This window comes from Rhinolophus sinicus, linkage group LG01, assembly GCF_036562045.2.
Source record: "Rhinolophus sinicus isolate RSC01 linkage group LG01, ASM3656204v1, whole genome shotgun sequence".
Classification (NCBI taxonomy): domain Eukaryota; kingdom Metazoa; phylum Chordata; class Mammalia; order Chiroptera; family Rhinolophidae; genus Rhinolophus; species Rhinolophus sinicus.
Window position 1 is genome coordinate 109,789,764 of NC_133751.1, and position 12,896 is coordinate 109,802,659.

Sequence of the window (12,896 nt, forward strand, 5' to 3'; positions counted from 1 at the left end):
GACGTCTCTCTCCTGGCCGCAACAGCGCCTACAGCCAGCAATGAACAAAACTGGGCACTAGGTGAGTAAATGCAGACCGACAGGCAGGGCCTCCTGCCCAGGTTCTGGGGCGCCATCAGAGGTCCGCAGGGGCTGCCCCGCCCCTTCCGCCACAGCCGACCAACAGGTGCCGGATGGGCGCGCCCCTGCTGTCAGGAGCCGAGGAGAACCGGAAGTGGGAGGCAGCACTTCCGTTCGGCGGCCGCTCGGCCAAAATGGCAGACCTCCACCGCCAGCTGCAGGAGTACCTGGCGCAGGGGAAAGCGGACAGGCCGGCGGCCAGCAAGCCGCTTCTCGCCGCGGAAAAGGCGGAGGAGCCCGAGGCTGGGGACGGGTCGCTGGGGGCGTGGCTGAGCCGCGCAGGCCTGCGCTGGACGTGGGCGCGGAGCCCGGCAGAGCCGGCGGCCGGTCCAGCTTGCCTGCTGAGCGTGACGCGCACGCAGCAGCTGGCGGCGAGTGGCGTGTGCCTGCTGCTGGCCGCACTCTGCTTCGGCCTGGCCGCGCTGTACGCGCCCGTGCTACTGCTACGCGCCCGCAAGTTCGCGCTCCTCTGGTCGTTGGGCTCGGCGCTGGCGTTGACGGGAGGCATGCTCCTGCGGGGCGGCGCGGCGTGCAGGCGCCTGCTGTGCGGCGAGGAGGCGCCATCGCGGCCCGCGGTTTTCTACGTGTTTGGGCTGGGCGCCACGCTCTACGCCGCCCTGGGTCTGCGTAGTACGTTGCTCACCGCGCTGGGCGCCTGCGCACAGGTGGCCGCGCTGCTAGTCGCGTTGTTGGACCTGCTGCCTCGAGGCACAAGCACCGCGCTACGCCTAGCGCTCGGGCGCCTGGGCCCGGGCGCCGGCCTCGCCAAGGCGCTGCCCGTGTGATAAGCCCGGGAAGCGCCATCGGGGAAGAGATGCGGGGCCAGCCCCCGGGACGCGCTGTCAGCGCCATCGGGGAGGACGCGGGGCCAGCGCCGGCCTAGCCAAGTTCCCAGACCACCACGCAAAGACTGTCTTTCCTGTGCCATCGAATCTGTGAACTTGGAGCGGCTGTTACAAAACTGAGACACAGGCAGTTTCGGAAGATCCTGTTTCAGCGTTTTGTTCTATATTCGGTAGCTTGTGCACTGCAAACGATATTTGGTCGTTTGAGTTGGTGATATGCTGTGAAATATTTAAGATAAATTGTTTTTGCGTTAACCGCGGTCTTAAGTCGAGCCCAGCCGGGGGGAAAAAAAAGGCTCTTCAGTTTTAATTAGCTGCCTTTATGACTTCTCACTTTCGTTATTTTAAAAATCCAGTGGTAGATTGTGGTTTAGCTACCATAAGCTTTTTTAATCCCCTTTGGCTCTTGGAAATTATTTTCTCTCATTCTTCAAAGTTCATAAAGGTATCGGATTAAATTTAGACATCGGATTTTTTAAAAGTACTTTAGTTAAAACGGTTTATCGCGATCTTTTAGTGGAATTGTAAATATGGTGCCTTATAAAGTCAGAAAAAAATTGGTTTTGTATTGACGAAAGCGATGGACTAAAAAGGACATGTTCTGTCCCAAGAAGTATGGTGTCCAGTAAGGTACATGTGAGTGATTTGAGAGGTCCCTGGGCAGAACGAGGGGATCCCTAGGAGAAAGGAAGATAATTCTGCATTCAGAGTCCCTACGTTTAATGGAATCCATGGGTTTCTACAAGGTCTAACTATAATTCCTAATTTTATTATCTGAATGGTAATTTACACTTTGTGGGGCAATCCTAATGTAAGATGCTTTTCATATCTAATTGCCAAATTTCCTTTCTAGGTTCAGCACTTACTTTCGTCTATGACTTGATTGCACACCTTATTTTATTGCCAGAAATTTGGTCTCAGTATTCTGATGACTCTAAAAAACTACATGTTTTGTCACTAGCTATATATTAACTAGAAAGTAAAATGTATTTAGAATTTCAAAATTCTATTTTGGTGGTTCTCAATTCACATCAGAATTGCTAAAAGAGCCAAATCAGATCAATGCCATTAGAATCTCTGGGGGGTGGGACCCAGCTACCAGTATTATTTTTTTAGAGCTCTCCAGATGATTCCATGTTCACCTAAGATTGAGAACCACTCTTCTGTGCATCAGATTGCACAGTTTGAAAGTTGTCTTCTGGGGCTGGATTCCATCCAGTGCTGCCTAAGCTAAGGTGTGCACTGCAGAGCAGCAGAGCACTGCCTCTGCTTTTACCCTCAGATGTACATTCTTGGTTCTTGCTGAATGTCCTAAGCCCTGCTTCAAGAAGTGACACTGAAGTGACTGACACCCACTGCAGGCTTACAGGCAGGCTACTTCACACATTTCCTCCCCCACAGTATTCTCTAAGAATACTGCCTTGTTCTGGGATCAGAAAATAGGATTACCTACCTCAAGAGGAACAACCAAGAGGGTATTTGTAAGAGCAAATGCACTGTTTTCAGGGAGCAATTTATTTTTTTAACTAGAAAAACTTGTGTCACGCCTGCTCTTTCTACACCTAACTAAATAGGTTCTGATTCTAAATTTCTCTAGAATTTGCATGGCTGAAGATTTTACAGTGTTTATTAGCACATTTTTATGTTGATGCTACTATATTTCTAAAAACTGTTTCCCCAACATTTTCTCAAGAATTCAACCACTGAAAATCTAGCTTTTATAGATTCAAAGCAGAATTATCTTGTATTTTGACAGTGATATTTTAAAATGTCTATATGTGTGTGTGTGTGTGTGTGTATTATATGTATGTAGCGATTTCAGTTTTTTCTAAATGTATTCATTCTCAAAATATGATCTGGTTATCTGCTTACTGAGGTACTGTGTTTTAAAGTTAAAGCCTAAAATGTTAAGATGATAAAAGTCTTACTACCACATGAATCTCAGAAAAAGGAGCCTAACCTTGATGGGGCTTTGGTTTCTGGGTCCCTTTTCAGCTTAGAATTCGATTACAACTTGTTTTTAAGCTATATAGTGGAGGGCAAATAAAGACTATCCACAAACCTAAAGTAATCTTGAGCCTCCTAATCATGTTTTTAAAGTGAGATGCTGATAAGACTCTGCCTTAAACACTGGTATTTCCATATAGCTTAGCATGGAAGAGAAAGAAGTTAAATTTTGCAAAATTGTTTTTAGATATTTTGGTCCATTCTTTCCAACTTAAACAATTTATGAAATGATTCACAGTAACCAAAAGGGTATATGTAGTTAATTCCTGTAGTTCCTCTCGTCAGTAACAAGGCAACTCAAATCTAAGGTGTGATTACTAGATGCACCCAAGGGAGATCCCCTCCATGGATAACCAGAGTATTTTTTTCTTCAGAGTATAATTTTCCATTTGCCAGAGCACATCTAAGGCTTTGAATCTACTTTAAACTGTGTCATCGTTTAAGGTATTTCTCACTCTATTACAGAAATAAATGACAGAATGGCTGGATGAGAATTTGTTTAAAAACAAAAGTTCACAGATGAAATTAATTTAGATGACTTAACGGTTCCCGTCAAGTATGCTCACAATATGAGCACTAATTGTATACCCCTCAGCAGACTGGATGCATGGAAACTAAGGGTTTCCTTAAGGCAAGCACTTCACAACTATTGTTTTCTGTTAATTCTTGCATAAATCACATTCTGTATTCATACAAAAACAACTTAATGTGTTTTTTCTCTGACAAACTGTACATATAGAAACATTTCCAATTGGACATGAACTTAAATTTGTCGAGGTGCTCCTAGTCTTGTGATGATGCTTTAAAAAAAGATTCCAGCTTTTATCTTCACAAAACAACATGGGAAAGGGCAGTGAGGGTGGACAGGACAAAACAAATCCAGCTGCTGAGTAGCCAGCAGCCGTCTCTTCATGTCGAAGACTCATTAGGGGCTCCTGGGATACAGCTGCCCCAGAAAGAGTGCAGGGCTACGTGGTGCAGGTTTCCTTTTGTTTCTCTTGGTAAGTCCACAAAAAGTTCTCAAATACTGTCCAGGGAGGCCAGGGACCATCAACCCCAACTTCTACCGACCTCTTCCACCACCCCTTGAAGCTCCTCTCCTGGGGGGGCCAGAGTTCAAGTTACTCCCTCTACCCCAGTTACTGCCACTCCGGGCCCCCCTAGAAGGGGTCCCACTGCCCGGAGGGCCCCCAAAAGGTTCATCTCTGTGGTATCCGTCATGGTGATCTCCATCCAAGGAGCTGGAGCGCCCGGATTTTGGCACTCTTTGGGAAGGTCCTGGGCCCCCTCGGCCTGAAATGAAACATTGATTTCACACGTGACTTTTGTGTCAGAGACTATTAACTCCTGGTACAAACTTTTACTCTGTGATGACAGTGGAACAGTTCTGGGTCTCTCTTTAAAACAGTTCTGAGGACATTAGCATTAGAGCACTAAAAGCTGTGCCTCCACCCTCCTCCTGACTAATGTCTCATTCCCGTTCTGGCTTGTGCCCCTCTTCATCAACTAGACATGTTCCCCAGTGCCGTGTGCGGGAGACTGGGAAATGTCCTGGGAGTCCCAGCACAGTGGGCCGTGTCTCTAGTCTGTAGGAAATGTGTGTTCACCCTCCTGTGCCACCAGGAAAATTCTGGGGGAAGCGACTGATGTTGATTACAGTGCTCCAACTGGGATAAGTGTGGACTATGGTTATTCCACAACCATGTGGCACTTCTGATTTAAATAATTAGTGAAATATTTCTTCTAAAACAAAAGCATTTAAAAAAAGAAGAAACCCATTAGCTTTTAGAATGATTTCTCCCAGGGATAGTTTTATTTGTCCCAGACCTTGGACACACAAACCTTTAGGTATTAATATTCTGGCTTGTAATTTTTTTTTCTCATGAGATGATAGTGCATTATAGGAGATGTGGCCAAATCCCATCAGAAGACTATTGACAACTTTGTGTTCCATTTTTCAATGGAATGCAATCCACTTAAGACACAGCAGTTAGGAAAGCTCGCCAAAGGAGTCATTTTGGCTTCTTTTCCTACAAAGCACAGCCTAGGCCCACTGGAAGGTGCCTGGCAGAGAAGTCATCAGCCAGGACATCATTCCACACTAGCCACATGGCCTCAGCCAGAGACCTACAAAGGTGTCCTGAGTGCCCCTAGAGACCAGCAACAACATGTGCTTAGGTGGGGAGATCTACTGGTGACATGAGGTAATTTCTGAGGGCTTTGCTCTGAGAAGAACCAAACAACTGTCAAGAACGAAAGCTAGAACTTTGTCATGGAGGCAAGCGGGGGCACATGGGCAGTCTTCCCAGCCCAGGCTGACCTGAGACTCAAGTTGTAGTTAGCATCTGGTGGCTACTGCTCTTGGCTAAAAGTTCATGCTGCCTCTAAAGAGCCAAAGTTTCAAGTTGTAGAAATAATCTGCCCCTACCCCCCCCCCAAAAGAAACACCCCCTTCCAGACCATGTTCCCCCCAGTATCTGTGGGCACAAGCAGTGCTTCGTCTGGGTCCAGGCTGACAAACCCAGAACCTGGGAGAGGACAGTTCCTCGGGCCACTGAGGACGCCTTCCAGTCTCCACAACCACCAGTGGGGAGCATGCTGGCCAGTCAGAGCAGGAGTCACGGAAAGGACTCCCAGCAGACTCAGCACTGAGCACCCCAACAGACAGCTGAACTTGAACAAAGCAGAGATTCCTGAACACAGGCGGAGGAGCTGTGTGCGGGAGCTGAGCTCACAGTCCCGAGGGAGAGCTCTGATGGGCTGTATGGTGAGCACAAACAAAGCGCCTTGACCCACCCTTGGGCACACGTGCCTTTCCACAGCCTGACCCCCAAGGGCAGAATGGAGAAAGGACCCTCAGTACCCTAACAGGGACAAATGGAACAGGCAGACCCTGGGTGGGGCTAGCATGGAGATAAGGCCTGTGAGGGCCCCTGAAGCCTTCCTGGCAGGGCTACAGCATCCACAGCTCCCGGAAAGAGAATTGTGGCCTCCACTTACCTTTGCCTCCACGATCCTCAGAAGGAACCGCTGGGGCTTCCATTTCTCTGTGCTCAGAGGTCGCTGGCCCATCATGCCAGGGGCGCTTTCGGGGTGGCAGGGATGCCATGTCCATGCCCTGGAGAGAAGAGGACCGTTCTCTGCTAGCTGGGGAGTGACCATCGTGAGGGGGATGCTCGGGGCGGGGGGCATCACGGAAGTGCTCATGACCTGGCCCTGAAACACACATAGATCGCCAAGGCTAAGCATCGGACAGTCTCATTACGTGAAAACACAGCAGACGGGAGCTATACCGCTAAGGAGGAGCAGCAACCTGAGCACCACCATGCATTCAAGACACACTCGCTGCATACCCAGCAGGTATCAGTCACACCATGAACACATAACCAAGGTCAAGATTAGAAATCAGCATACCTCCTGAATAAGAGGCAGGTAAAGTCCAGAAAAGTGGATCTCAAACTTTTTAGTCTTTACACTTAAAAATTATTGAGGACCCCAAAGGATTTCATTTATGAAAGTTGGATCTAATATTTGCCATATTAGCAATTAAGACTGAGAAAACTCTCATTTAAATACATTTTTTTAAAGACAAGACAATTTAGTGAGAAGAGTTCTGTAGTTTTATATTTAGACAAACCCTTTAATGTCTGGCCAAGTAGAAGAAAGCTGGGCTCCCCCATCTGTTTCTAAATTCAATCTCCTGTGATAGTATGCTGTTTGTTAAGGATATGAAGACAATCCGGCCTCCCGTGGAAATGTGAGTTGGAAAAGAGGGGACCTGGTGGACCCCTGGGAAGTTCTCACTGTGTGAACCATAAGTCACAGGCAGCCCCTTTCCTTACCTGGGTCTCTATTTCCATCCCATGAATCTGGTTTCCGTCCTCCTTCAAAGCGAGGGAACTCATCAGGAGTGGGAAGTAAACCCTTCCTTCCTCCTACACAATGGAGCAAAACACCACCACACTCACAGACTATTTCAGGTGTGTTCCCAACCTCTTCCTCTCCACCCTCCCCTTCCCAGAGCTGGTGTCCTCAGCATCCACTCACCTCGAGGGGCAGCCCGGCCTCGTCCCCGCAGATCTCTTCCTCGGGCGGCTTCCTCAGAAGCATCAAAACTCTCCTCTGGACCAAAATCTTCAGGACCAGGAAAACCATCCCTTCCTCTTGGGGGAGCACGGCCTTCATGCCTCGGGGGGGCTCCTCTCCTGAAGCTGTAAGGAGAAACAGAGCAGAATGTCCGCCTAATGGAATACCTTGCAGCTCTAAGTTCATGTTTCAAAGAAGCATAATGATGTGAGAAAATATGATACAACATTAAGTGGGAGAAAAATAAAGTAAAATTATGTATTAAAAAAAATTTTTTTTAATTACGTATGTGGCTCACATTACATTTCTTTCTTTCTTTTTTTTTTGAGGGCACAGCTCACAGTGGCCCATGTGGGGATCAAACCAGCAAAGTTGGTTTTATTAGCACCACGCTCTAACCAACTGAACTAACCGGCCACACCAATTATGTATTTTTTTTTATAGTACACATTTTACAGTCCCAATAGTAGAAGTAAAAATGGCAAGTAAACATCAGAATGGAGAATTATTTTGATGTTCTTTTAGGCTTTTAGGAACAATAAGAGCAGTGAGCATTTTTAAGTACTGACATCGTGCCAAATGCTTTACATGTATTATTCATTTCATTTCATCCTCACAACCTCATGAAGCTGCTACTATGGTTAACTCTGTCTACCCATGACTACAGAGGCACAGAGAGGTTAAGTCACCCCTAACTAAGTGTTCAGACTGGAACTCAGCTAGTCTTGACGCCCCCTACCCAGCCCAGCCTCTTTACCACTGCCTCCCAAGTACTTCTCATTATCATTTACATTTTATAATGAACATTTAATACCTACACAATCAGAAAAATGGAGTTGTAGACTCATGCCTGCCAACTGTACTAGGCTAGTTTGAGGAATTTGCTCTGCCATCTGCCCTGGCCCAGTCTCTCCTCAGGGGTGGCCACTCACTTCACCAATGGCCCGCTCCACAGCTGACTGGTGTGAGCAGGCATGTGGCTCATGGGCAACTTGGTTTACCCGCTGGCGGGCAATTTCACCAACCCTCAGGTATTCTGGAATGGGAAACTAAGCAGGCCGAGTGTCTCTGCAGCCGAGCCACTAGGAGGGAGCACTTGCACTGCGCCTGGCAGAGGCCTGTGGGTTGCAGGAAAGGTCCATGAGCACACCAGGAGGCTGTGGGGAGTGGGGGAAGGGTCAGAAGGGTGCCCAGCATGGCACCAGTCCTCCTGCCCGCAGCTTCCTCGCAGGCCAGGCCTTCTGCTCCATTCCGTTATCTTTTACTCCACTGTATTGTGAAAATTTTCAAACTTAAAGTCCAAAGAATAGAACAAGCCCATACATCCTTCACCTAGATTAATCAGTTCTTAAGATTTTGCCATATGTGCTTTATCTTCTCTTTATCCACGTATTTACAAGTTCAGTTTCTAAACCATTCTCAAATCAGCTGCCAACACATGATGCTTTATCCCTGAGTACTTCGGTATGTTTCTTCTGAGAACAGGACTTTCTCCTAAATAATAATACTATTACCACTCTAAATAACATGTAATATTATTTAATATTACGTTGGTGCAAAAATAATTGTTTAAAAGGTTAAAAATAATTGCAAAAACCACAATTACTTTTCCACCAACCTAATATGTAGTCTCATTCAATTTTCTCCAGTTGTCCTAAAAATGTCCTTTACAATTGTTTTCAAATGTAGATTTCAGTCATGATCACACATTGTTATTCAGTGTCATGTCTCTCTGGTCTATGTTAACCTAAAACAGTCCCCCTCCCATATTTTCTTTCATGACCTTGAAATTATTTTAGGGTCCCTCCAGGTGTTGTATAGACTGTACCACAATTTACATTTCTCTGTTTCCTCATGATTAGATTCAGATTAAACATTCCTGGCCGAATCACTCACACCCTCTCAGTGACGTCAGTTTCTTTTCTTGTTTATGATGTAAAAGTGGTGTAGTAACCAAATCTCACTGTTGCAAAGGCACATTTTCTCCATTGCAATTAAGTCATCAGTGGGGTGATACTTTGGCTCTGAGACTATCCCGTTTTCCCACAATCTTTTATCCAATGGTTTCAGCATCCACTAATGACCCACGCCTGAATCAATTATGCCATTGATTGCTTATAAAAGCAGTGACTTTCTAATTCTATCACTCTTATATTTATCACTCAGGTGTTTTACTGTGAAAAGACCTTTCCCTTTTCCACTCCACCACCCCAGCTCTCTTTTTAATAACTTTCTTGGTCATAAGGTGACTTCCGAATTACGCTCCTGCAAGCCAAAGGGGTGTGACCAGCACAAGTGCTGAAATAACAGTCAAGGTAAGGGTGGCACTGGCCGAGAGGAAATGAGTGGGGTCGGAGAGTAGAAGCAAAGGGCACTGTTTCTCTCAGACGGATTCCGGAAAGAATCCCCAAGTGTGCTTCTTTTGTCCAGGCATCCATTATATGACTGCCCCAGTTACAGAAAGACAGACAGAATCTAATTTGACCCAATTAGAAAAGAGCTCCTGTTATGGACTAAATGTCTGTGTGCCCCACAAAATTCACATGTTGAAGCCCAAACCCCAATGTGATGGTATTTGGAGATGGGCCTTTGAGGGGTAATGAGGGTTAGATGAGGTCACAGGGGTGGGGCCCTTGTGGTGGGATTGGAGCCCTTCTAAGAGACACTAGAGTTTGCTCGCTCTCTCTTCCATGCGAGAGCAAGCACAGGAAAAAGGTGGCTGTCTGCAAGCCAAGAAGACAAGCCTCACTAGAACCCACCCTGCTGGATCTTGACCTGGTACTTCTAGCCTCCGAAACAGAAAACAGATGTCTGTTGTTTAAGCCCCCCATGTGTGGTAGCTTGTTATGGCAGTCTTAGCTGACCTGTATACCCCCCAGTGAACTGACCCCTCAGATACCTCTCCCATTTAATAGATTTATTCGAGTTACTGAGCACCTACTGTGTCACCACGACTGCTCTAGGTCCTGAGGACACAGTGGTGGGTAAACAGAGCCCCTGCCATTGGGAAGCTGTCACGCTTCTGGGAGATACAGGTCATAAAGAAACAAATATATTACTTAATGTCACACCATGCTAAGTGCTATGAAGAAATGTGAAGCAGAGTAAAGGAACTGGGTATACCAGGAGAGATCTAACCGGAGTGAGCCAGCCATCCAGGAAACTGTTCCAGGAGAGGAGGCAACCAGCACAAGGTAACACAAACCTGTTTGGCATGTGAAGACCAGCATAAAGCTGTGAAGAGCACCAGAGTTCAGGCTGGAAGCCTGTCACCGATACATGAAATATAAATTGAGGCTTGGAAAAATGTGAGACTTTACTCTAGATGCAGAGATTCAAGAAATCAATGAAAGCGGCTGGTGCCAAAGCCCCTGGAAATGAGGCACTTGCAGACACAGAAGCCACTTCAAAGAGCGAATGCTTGGGTATCATTAAGAGAGGCCCTTAAGAAAACGGGGAGCCCTGAAATCTTTTTCAAAAAACTCTGACAGCTGCTTTCTTTAACCCTCTATCTCACCCTCCCTGGACCTTTTCTTAGTCAATCTCTTCTACCACATCTGTGAGGATGGAGATTGCCAATCCTTAATGCAATCACCAACTCGGCAACACTAGTGAGAAATGTGTCGGGACAATGGTGAGGCACAAGTGAGTAAAGGCAGAGTGTTGGCAGCATGGGCACTGTGAGACCTGAGTGTCAAACAAGTGCTGGTTCCCGGTGTGATTCCTTCCCTGGAAAACGCTGACACCACCACCAACCTCACAATGCACTGTAACAAATGAGGTAACACCTGGCACAAAGTACATACTGTTATCATCATCACTGATTATTCTGAGTCTCACTTGAGATTTCACCAGTTCTTGTTTTTCCTCCATATTTCTTCTATTCCTTTTTTACACCACGCAAGCTGAGTGTTCAAGTCTGACCTTGACCTAATTTTTACAGCAAGATTATTTTTCAGTTTGATTTGATTTTCTCAAGATCTTTAGGCAATTTCACAAAAACTATTTCACAATTCCTTTATTCTTAATCTATCGATCTTATGTTTCATCATCCTAATCAAAAGAACCTAGAGATTTCTGATCAGATCCAAGAAATTTTATAGTATATGGATCTTCCCATCTCTTTAAAACGATCAAAAACTGAGCAGAAAGATTTCTAAATTGTAAAGACAAAAAGAACCATATAAAGGCTAAAAAGCATAATTCTTTTAAAGTCTAAATGCAAAACATAGCATAGGGCTAGTAATCAGTCTAGTACTCTCTCCCCAAGCAAAAGAGGAAAGAGATTTTTGTGGAAAGAACAGGTGAAAAGCTCCAGGGAAGAAGAAACGGACCCACAAAGTATCTGCCCCACCTTTCTTCTCTGCGCGCCCGAAAGCGTGGGTCCTCAGGGTCGCGGGGAAACCGCTCATCTCCAGGCCTGCGGCCTTCCCACACCCCTGGAGGGCCCCGCGCTGCGCCACGGCCATCCCCCTCGCTGAACTCCCTGTGATCCGGAGGAAACGGAGGCCCGGGGCCTCCGCGCCTCCACTTCTCTTCTTGTGGTAAAGGTCCTCCTCGTCCCTCAAATTCACGTAACCGGTGGCCAAAGCGCTTGTCAGGGTGGAAGTCGTCTGGTCTGCTGAAGTCGTCGGGGAAGTCAGGGTGAGGGCCACGCCGATCAGGGGGACCCCTGCAGTCCTGGCCGCCGCGGAAAGGCCCCCTGTCTGGGCCGTGCTCAGGGCCGCTCTGTTCATGTCGCCTCTCTGACATGGGGCCCAGGTGGTGGTTTGGAGGGCCCCGGGAGTCACCTGCGGGAAACAAAGCTGATTTACCCCGACTTCAGCAATCCTGCCAACACAGGGCTGATTTTCAGCATCACAGTATTTCAGAATGCATTCTTTCATTTCAAATGTTTTCCTCCTAGGTTCTCAGCATACTTAGGGTCCTGACAAATGTCCCGAAGGCATCACATAATGGAAAGAACAAGCGTTTTGTGGTGAAGATTTCAATTTCATCACACGCTAGTTAAGGAACTCGACCTAGGGCATATCACTAATCTCAAACGAGATCAGCAATACCCGGCTTCCAGTACATTCAGCTGCTGTGAGGATTAATGTGGAAAACCTAAGAGAGCGCAGCGCACAGGCATGAGAATGAGCTTCCTTCCTCCCGGCCCCTATTCTTCAAGTGATTTCTTTTTCCCTGCTCAGTACCAGGAAGAAAACCTCAGAGAAAACTGCCAGGAAGCCAAGCAGGCATTCACCTCGGCACACGCTATACAGGTTGCAGAGCCCATAGCGGGGCCACGGGGCTGCCACCACCCAGGATAGCGCTCCTTTAACCTCTAGTTCATTTAATTTGTTAACCCACACGTTGATTCTTAACAAAATCTTCTGTAAGGCACATGGAACCATGAACTTCTCTAATAACTGAGTGGTGACCAAACAGCCTCACTGTACTTTCAAAGTTTATATGAACACTTTTTCTGCCCCTTTCTATGAATGATATCCCTCATCTATATTATCACCATTCTTTGCAGACAGTGTTTGGAAACCCACTAAAGGTTTTAAAAAATATTTGAACATGAAGTGTGATCAAAAAATAGGGTGAATGTTTAAATTTTAAAAAATTTATCACAGTAAGACACATTAATCCCCTCAAAATACTCCCCCTCACTTTGAACACACTTATCCCATCGTTCTTGCCACTTTCTGAAATAGTTCTGCAACTCCTCTGTCGTGAATGTCTTTAGTTGTGCTGTCGTGGCTGCCTCGATGTCCTGAAATGATTTAAAATGTTTACCTTTCATGGTCATTTTAACTTTGGGGAAGAGCCAGAAGTCACACGGTGCCAGAT

The 12,896-nt window shown here is 46.5% G+C and overlaps 2 protein-coding genes across 12 annotated transcripts in view; one reads left to right on the forward strand and one right to left on the reverse strand.

Moving 5' to 3' along the window:
* The first annotated feature begins 215 nt into the window (after nt 1–215).
* SFT2D3 (SFT2 domain containing 3) lies at nt 216–3,032 on the forward strand. Its single transcript, XM_019717951.2, has one exon. It carries the CDS (start codon nt 255–257, stop codon nt 903–905), a length of 651 nt encoding a protein of 216 aa, XP_019573510.2. The 5' UTR covers nt 216–254; the 3' UTR covers nt 906–3,032.
* Nucleotides 3,033–3,621: 589 nt separating this feature from the next.
* Nucleotides 3,622–12,896, reverse strand: part of WDR33 (WD repeat domain 33) — a 123,738-nt gene continuing 114,463 nt past the window's right edge. For 5 of the 11 annotated variants that reach the window (XM_019717942.2, XM_074334643.1, XM_019717944.2 and 2 more), the window contains 5 exons: nt 11,413–11,863; nt 7,020–7,183; nt 6,815–6,907; nt 5,973–6,188; nt 3,622–4,265 (listed from right to left, as the gene is read on the reverse strand). In XM_019717942.2, the coding sequence (XP_019573501.1) occupies nt 4,036–4,265; nt 5,973–6,188; nt 6,815–6,907; nt 7,020–7,183; nt 11,413–11,863 (1,154 nt within the window). In that variant the 3' untranslated portion in view covers nt 3,622–4,035. The remainder of the gene's footprint in view (nt 4,266–5,972; nt 6,189–6,814; nt 6,908–7,019; nt 7,184–11,412; nt 11,864–12,896) is intronic. The other 6 variants (XM_074334674.1, XM_074334657.1, XM_074334683.1 and 3 more) reach the window with 2 other exon arrangements.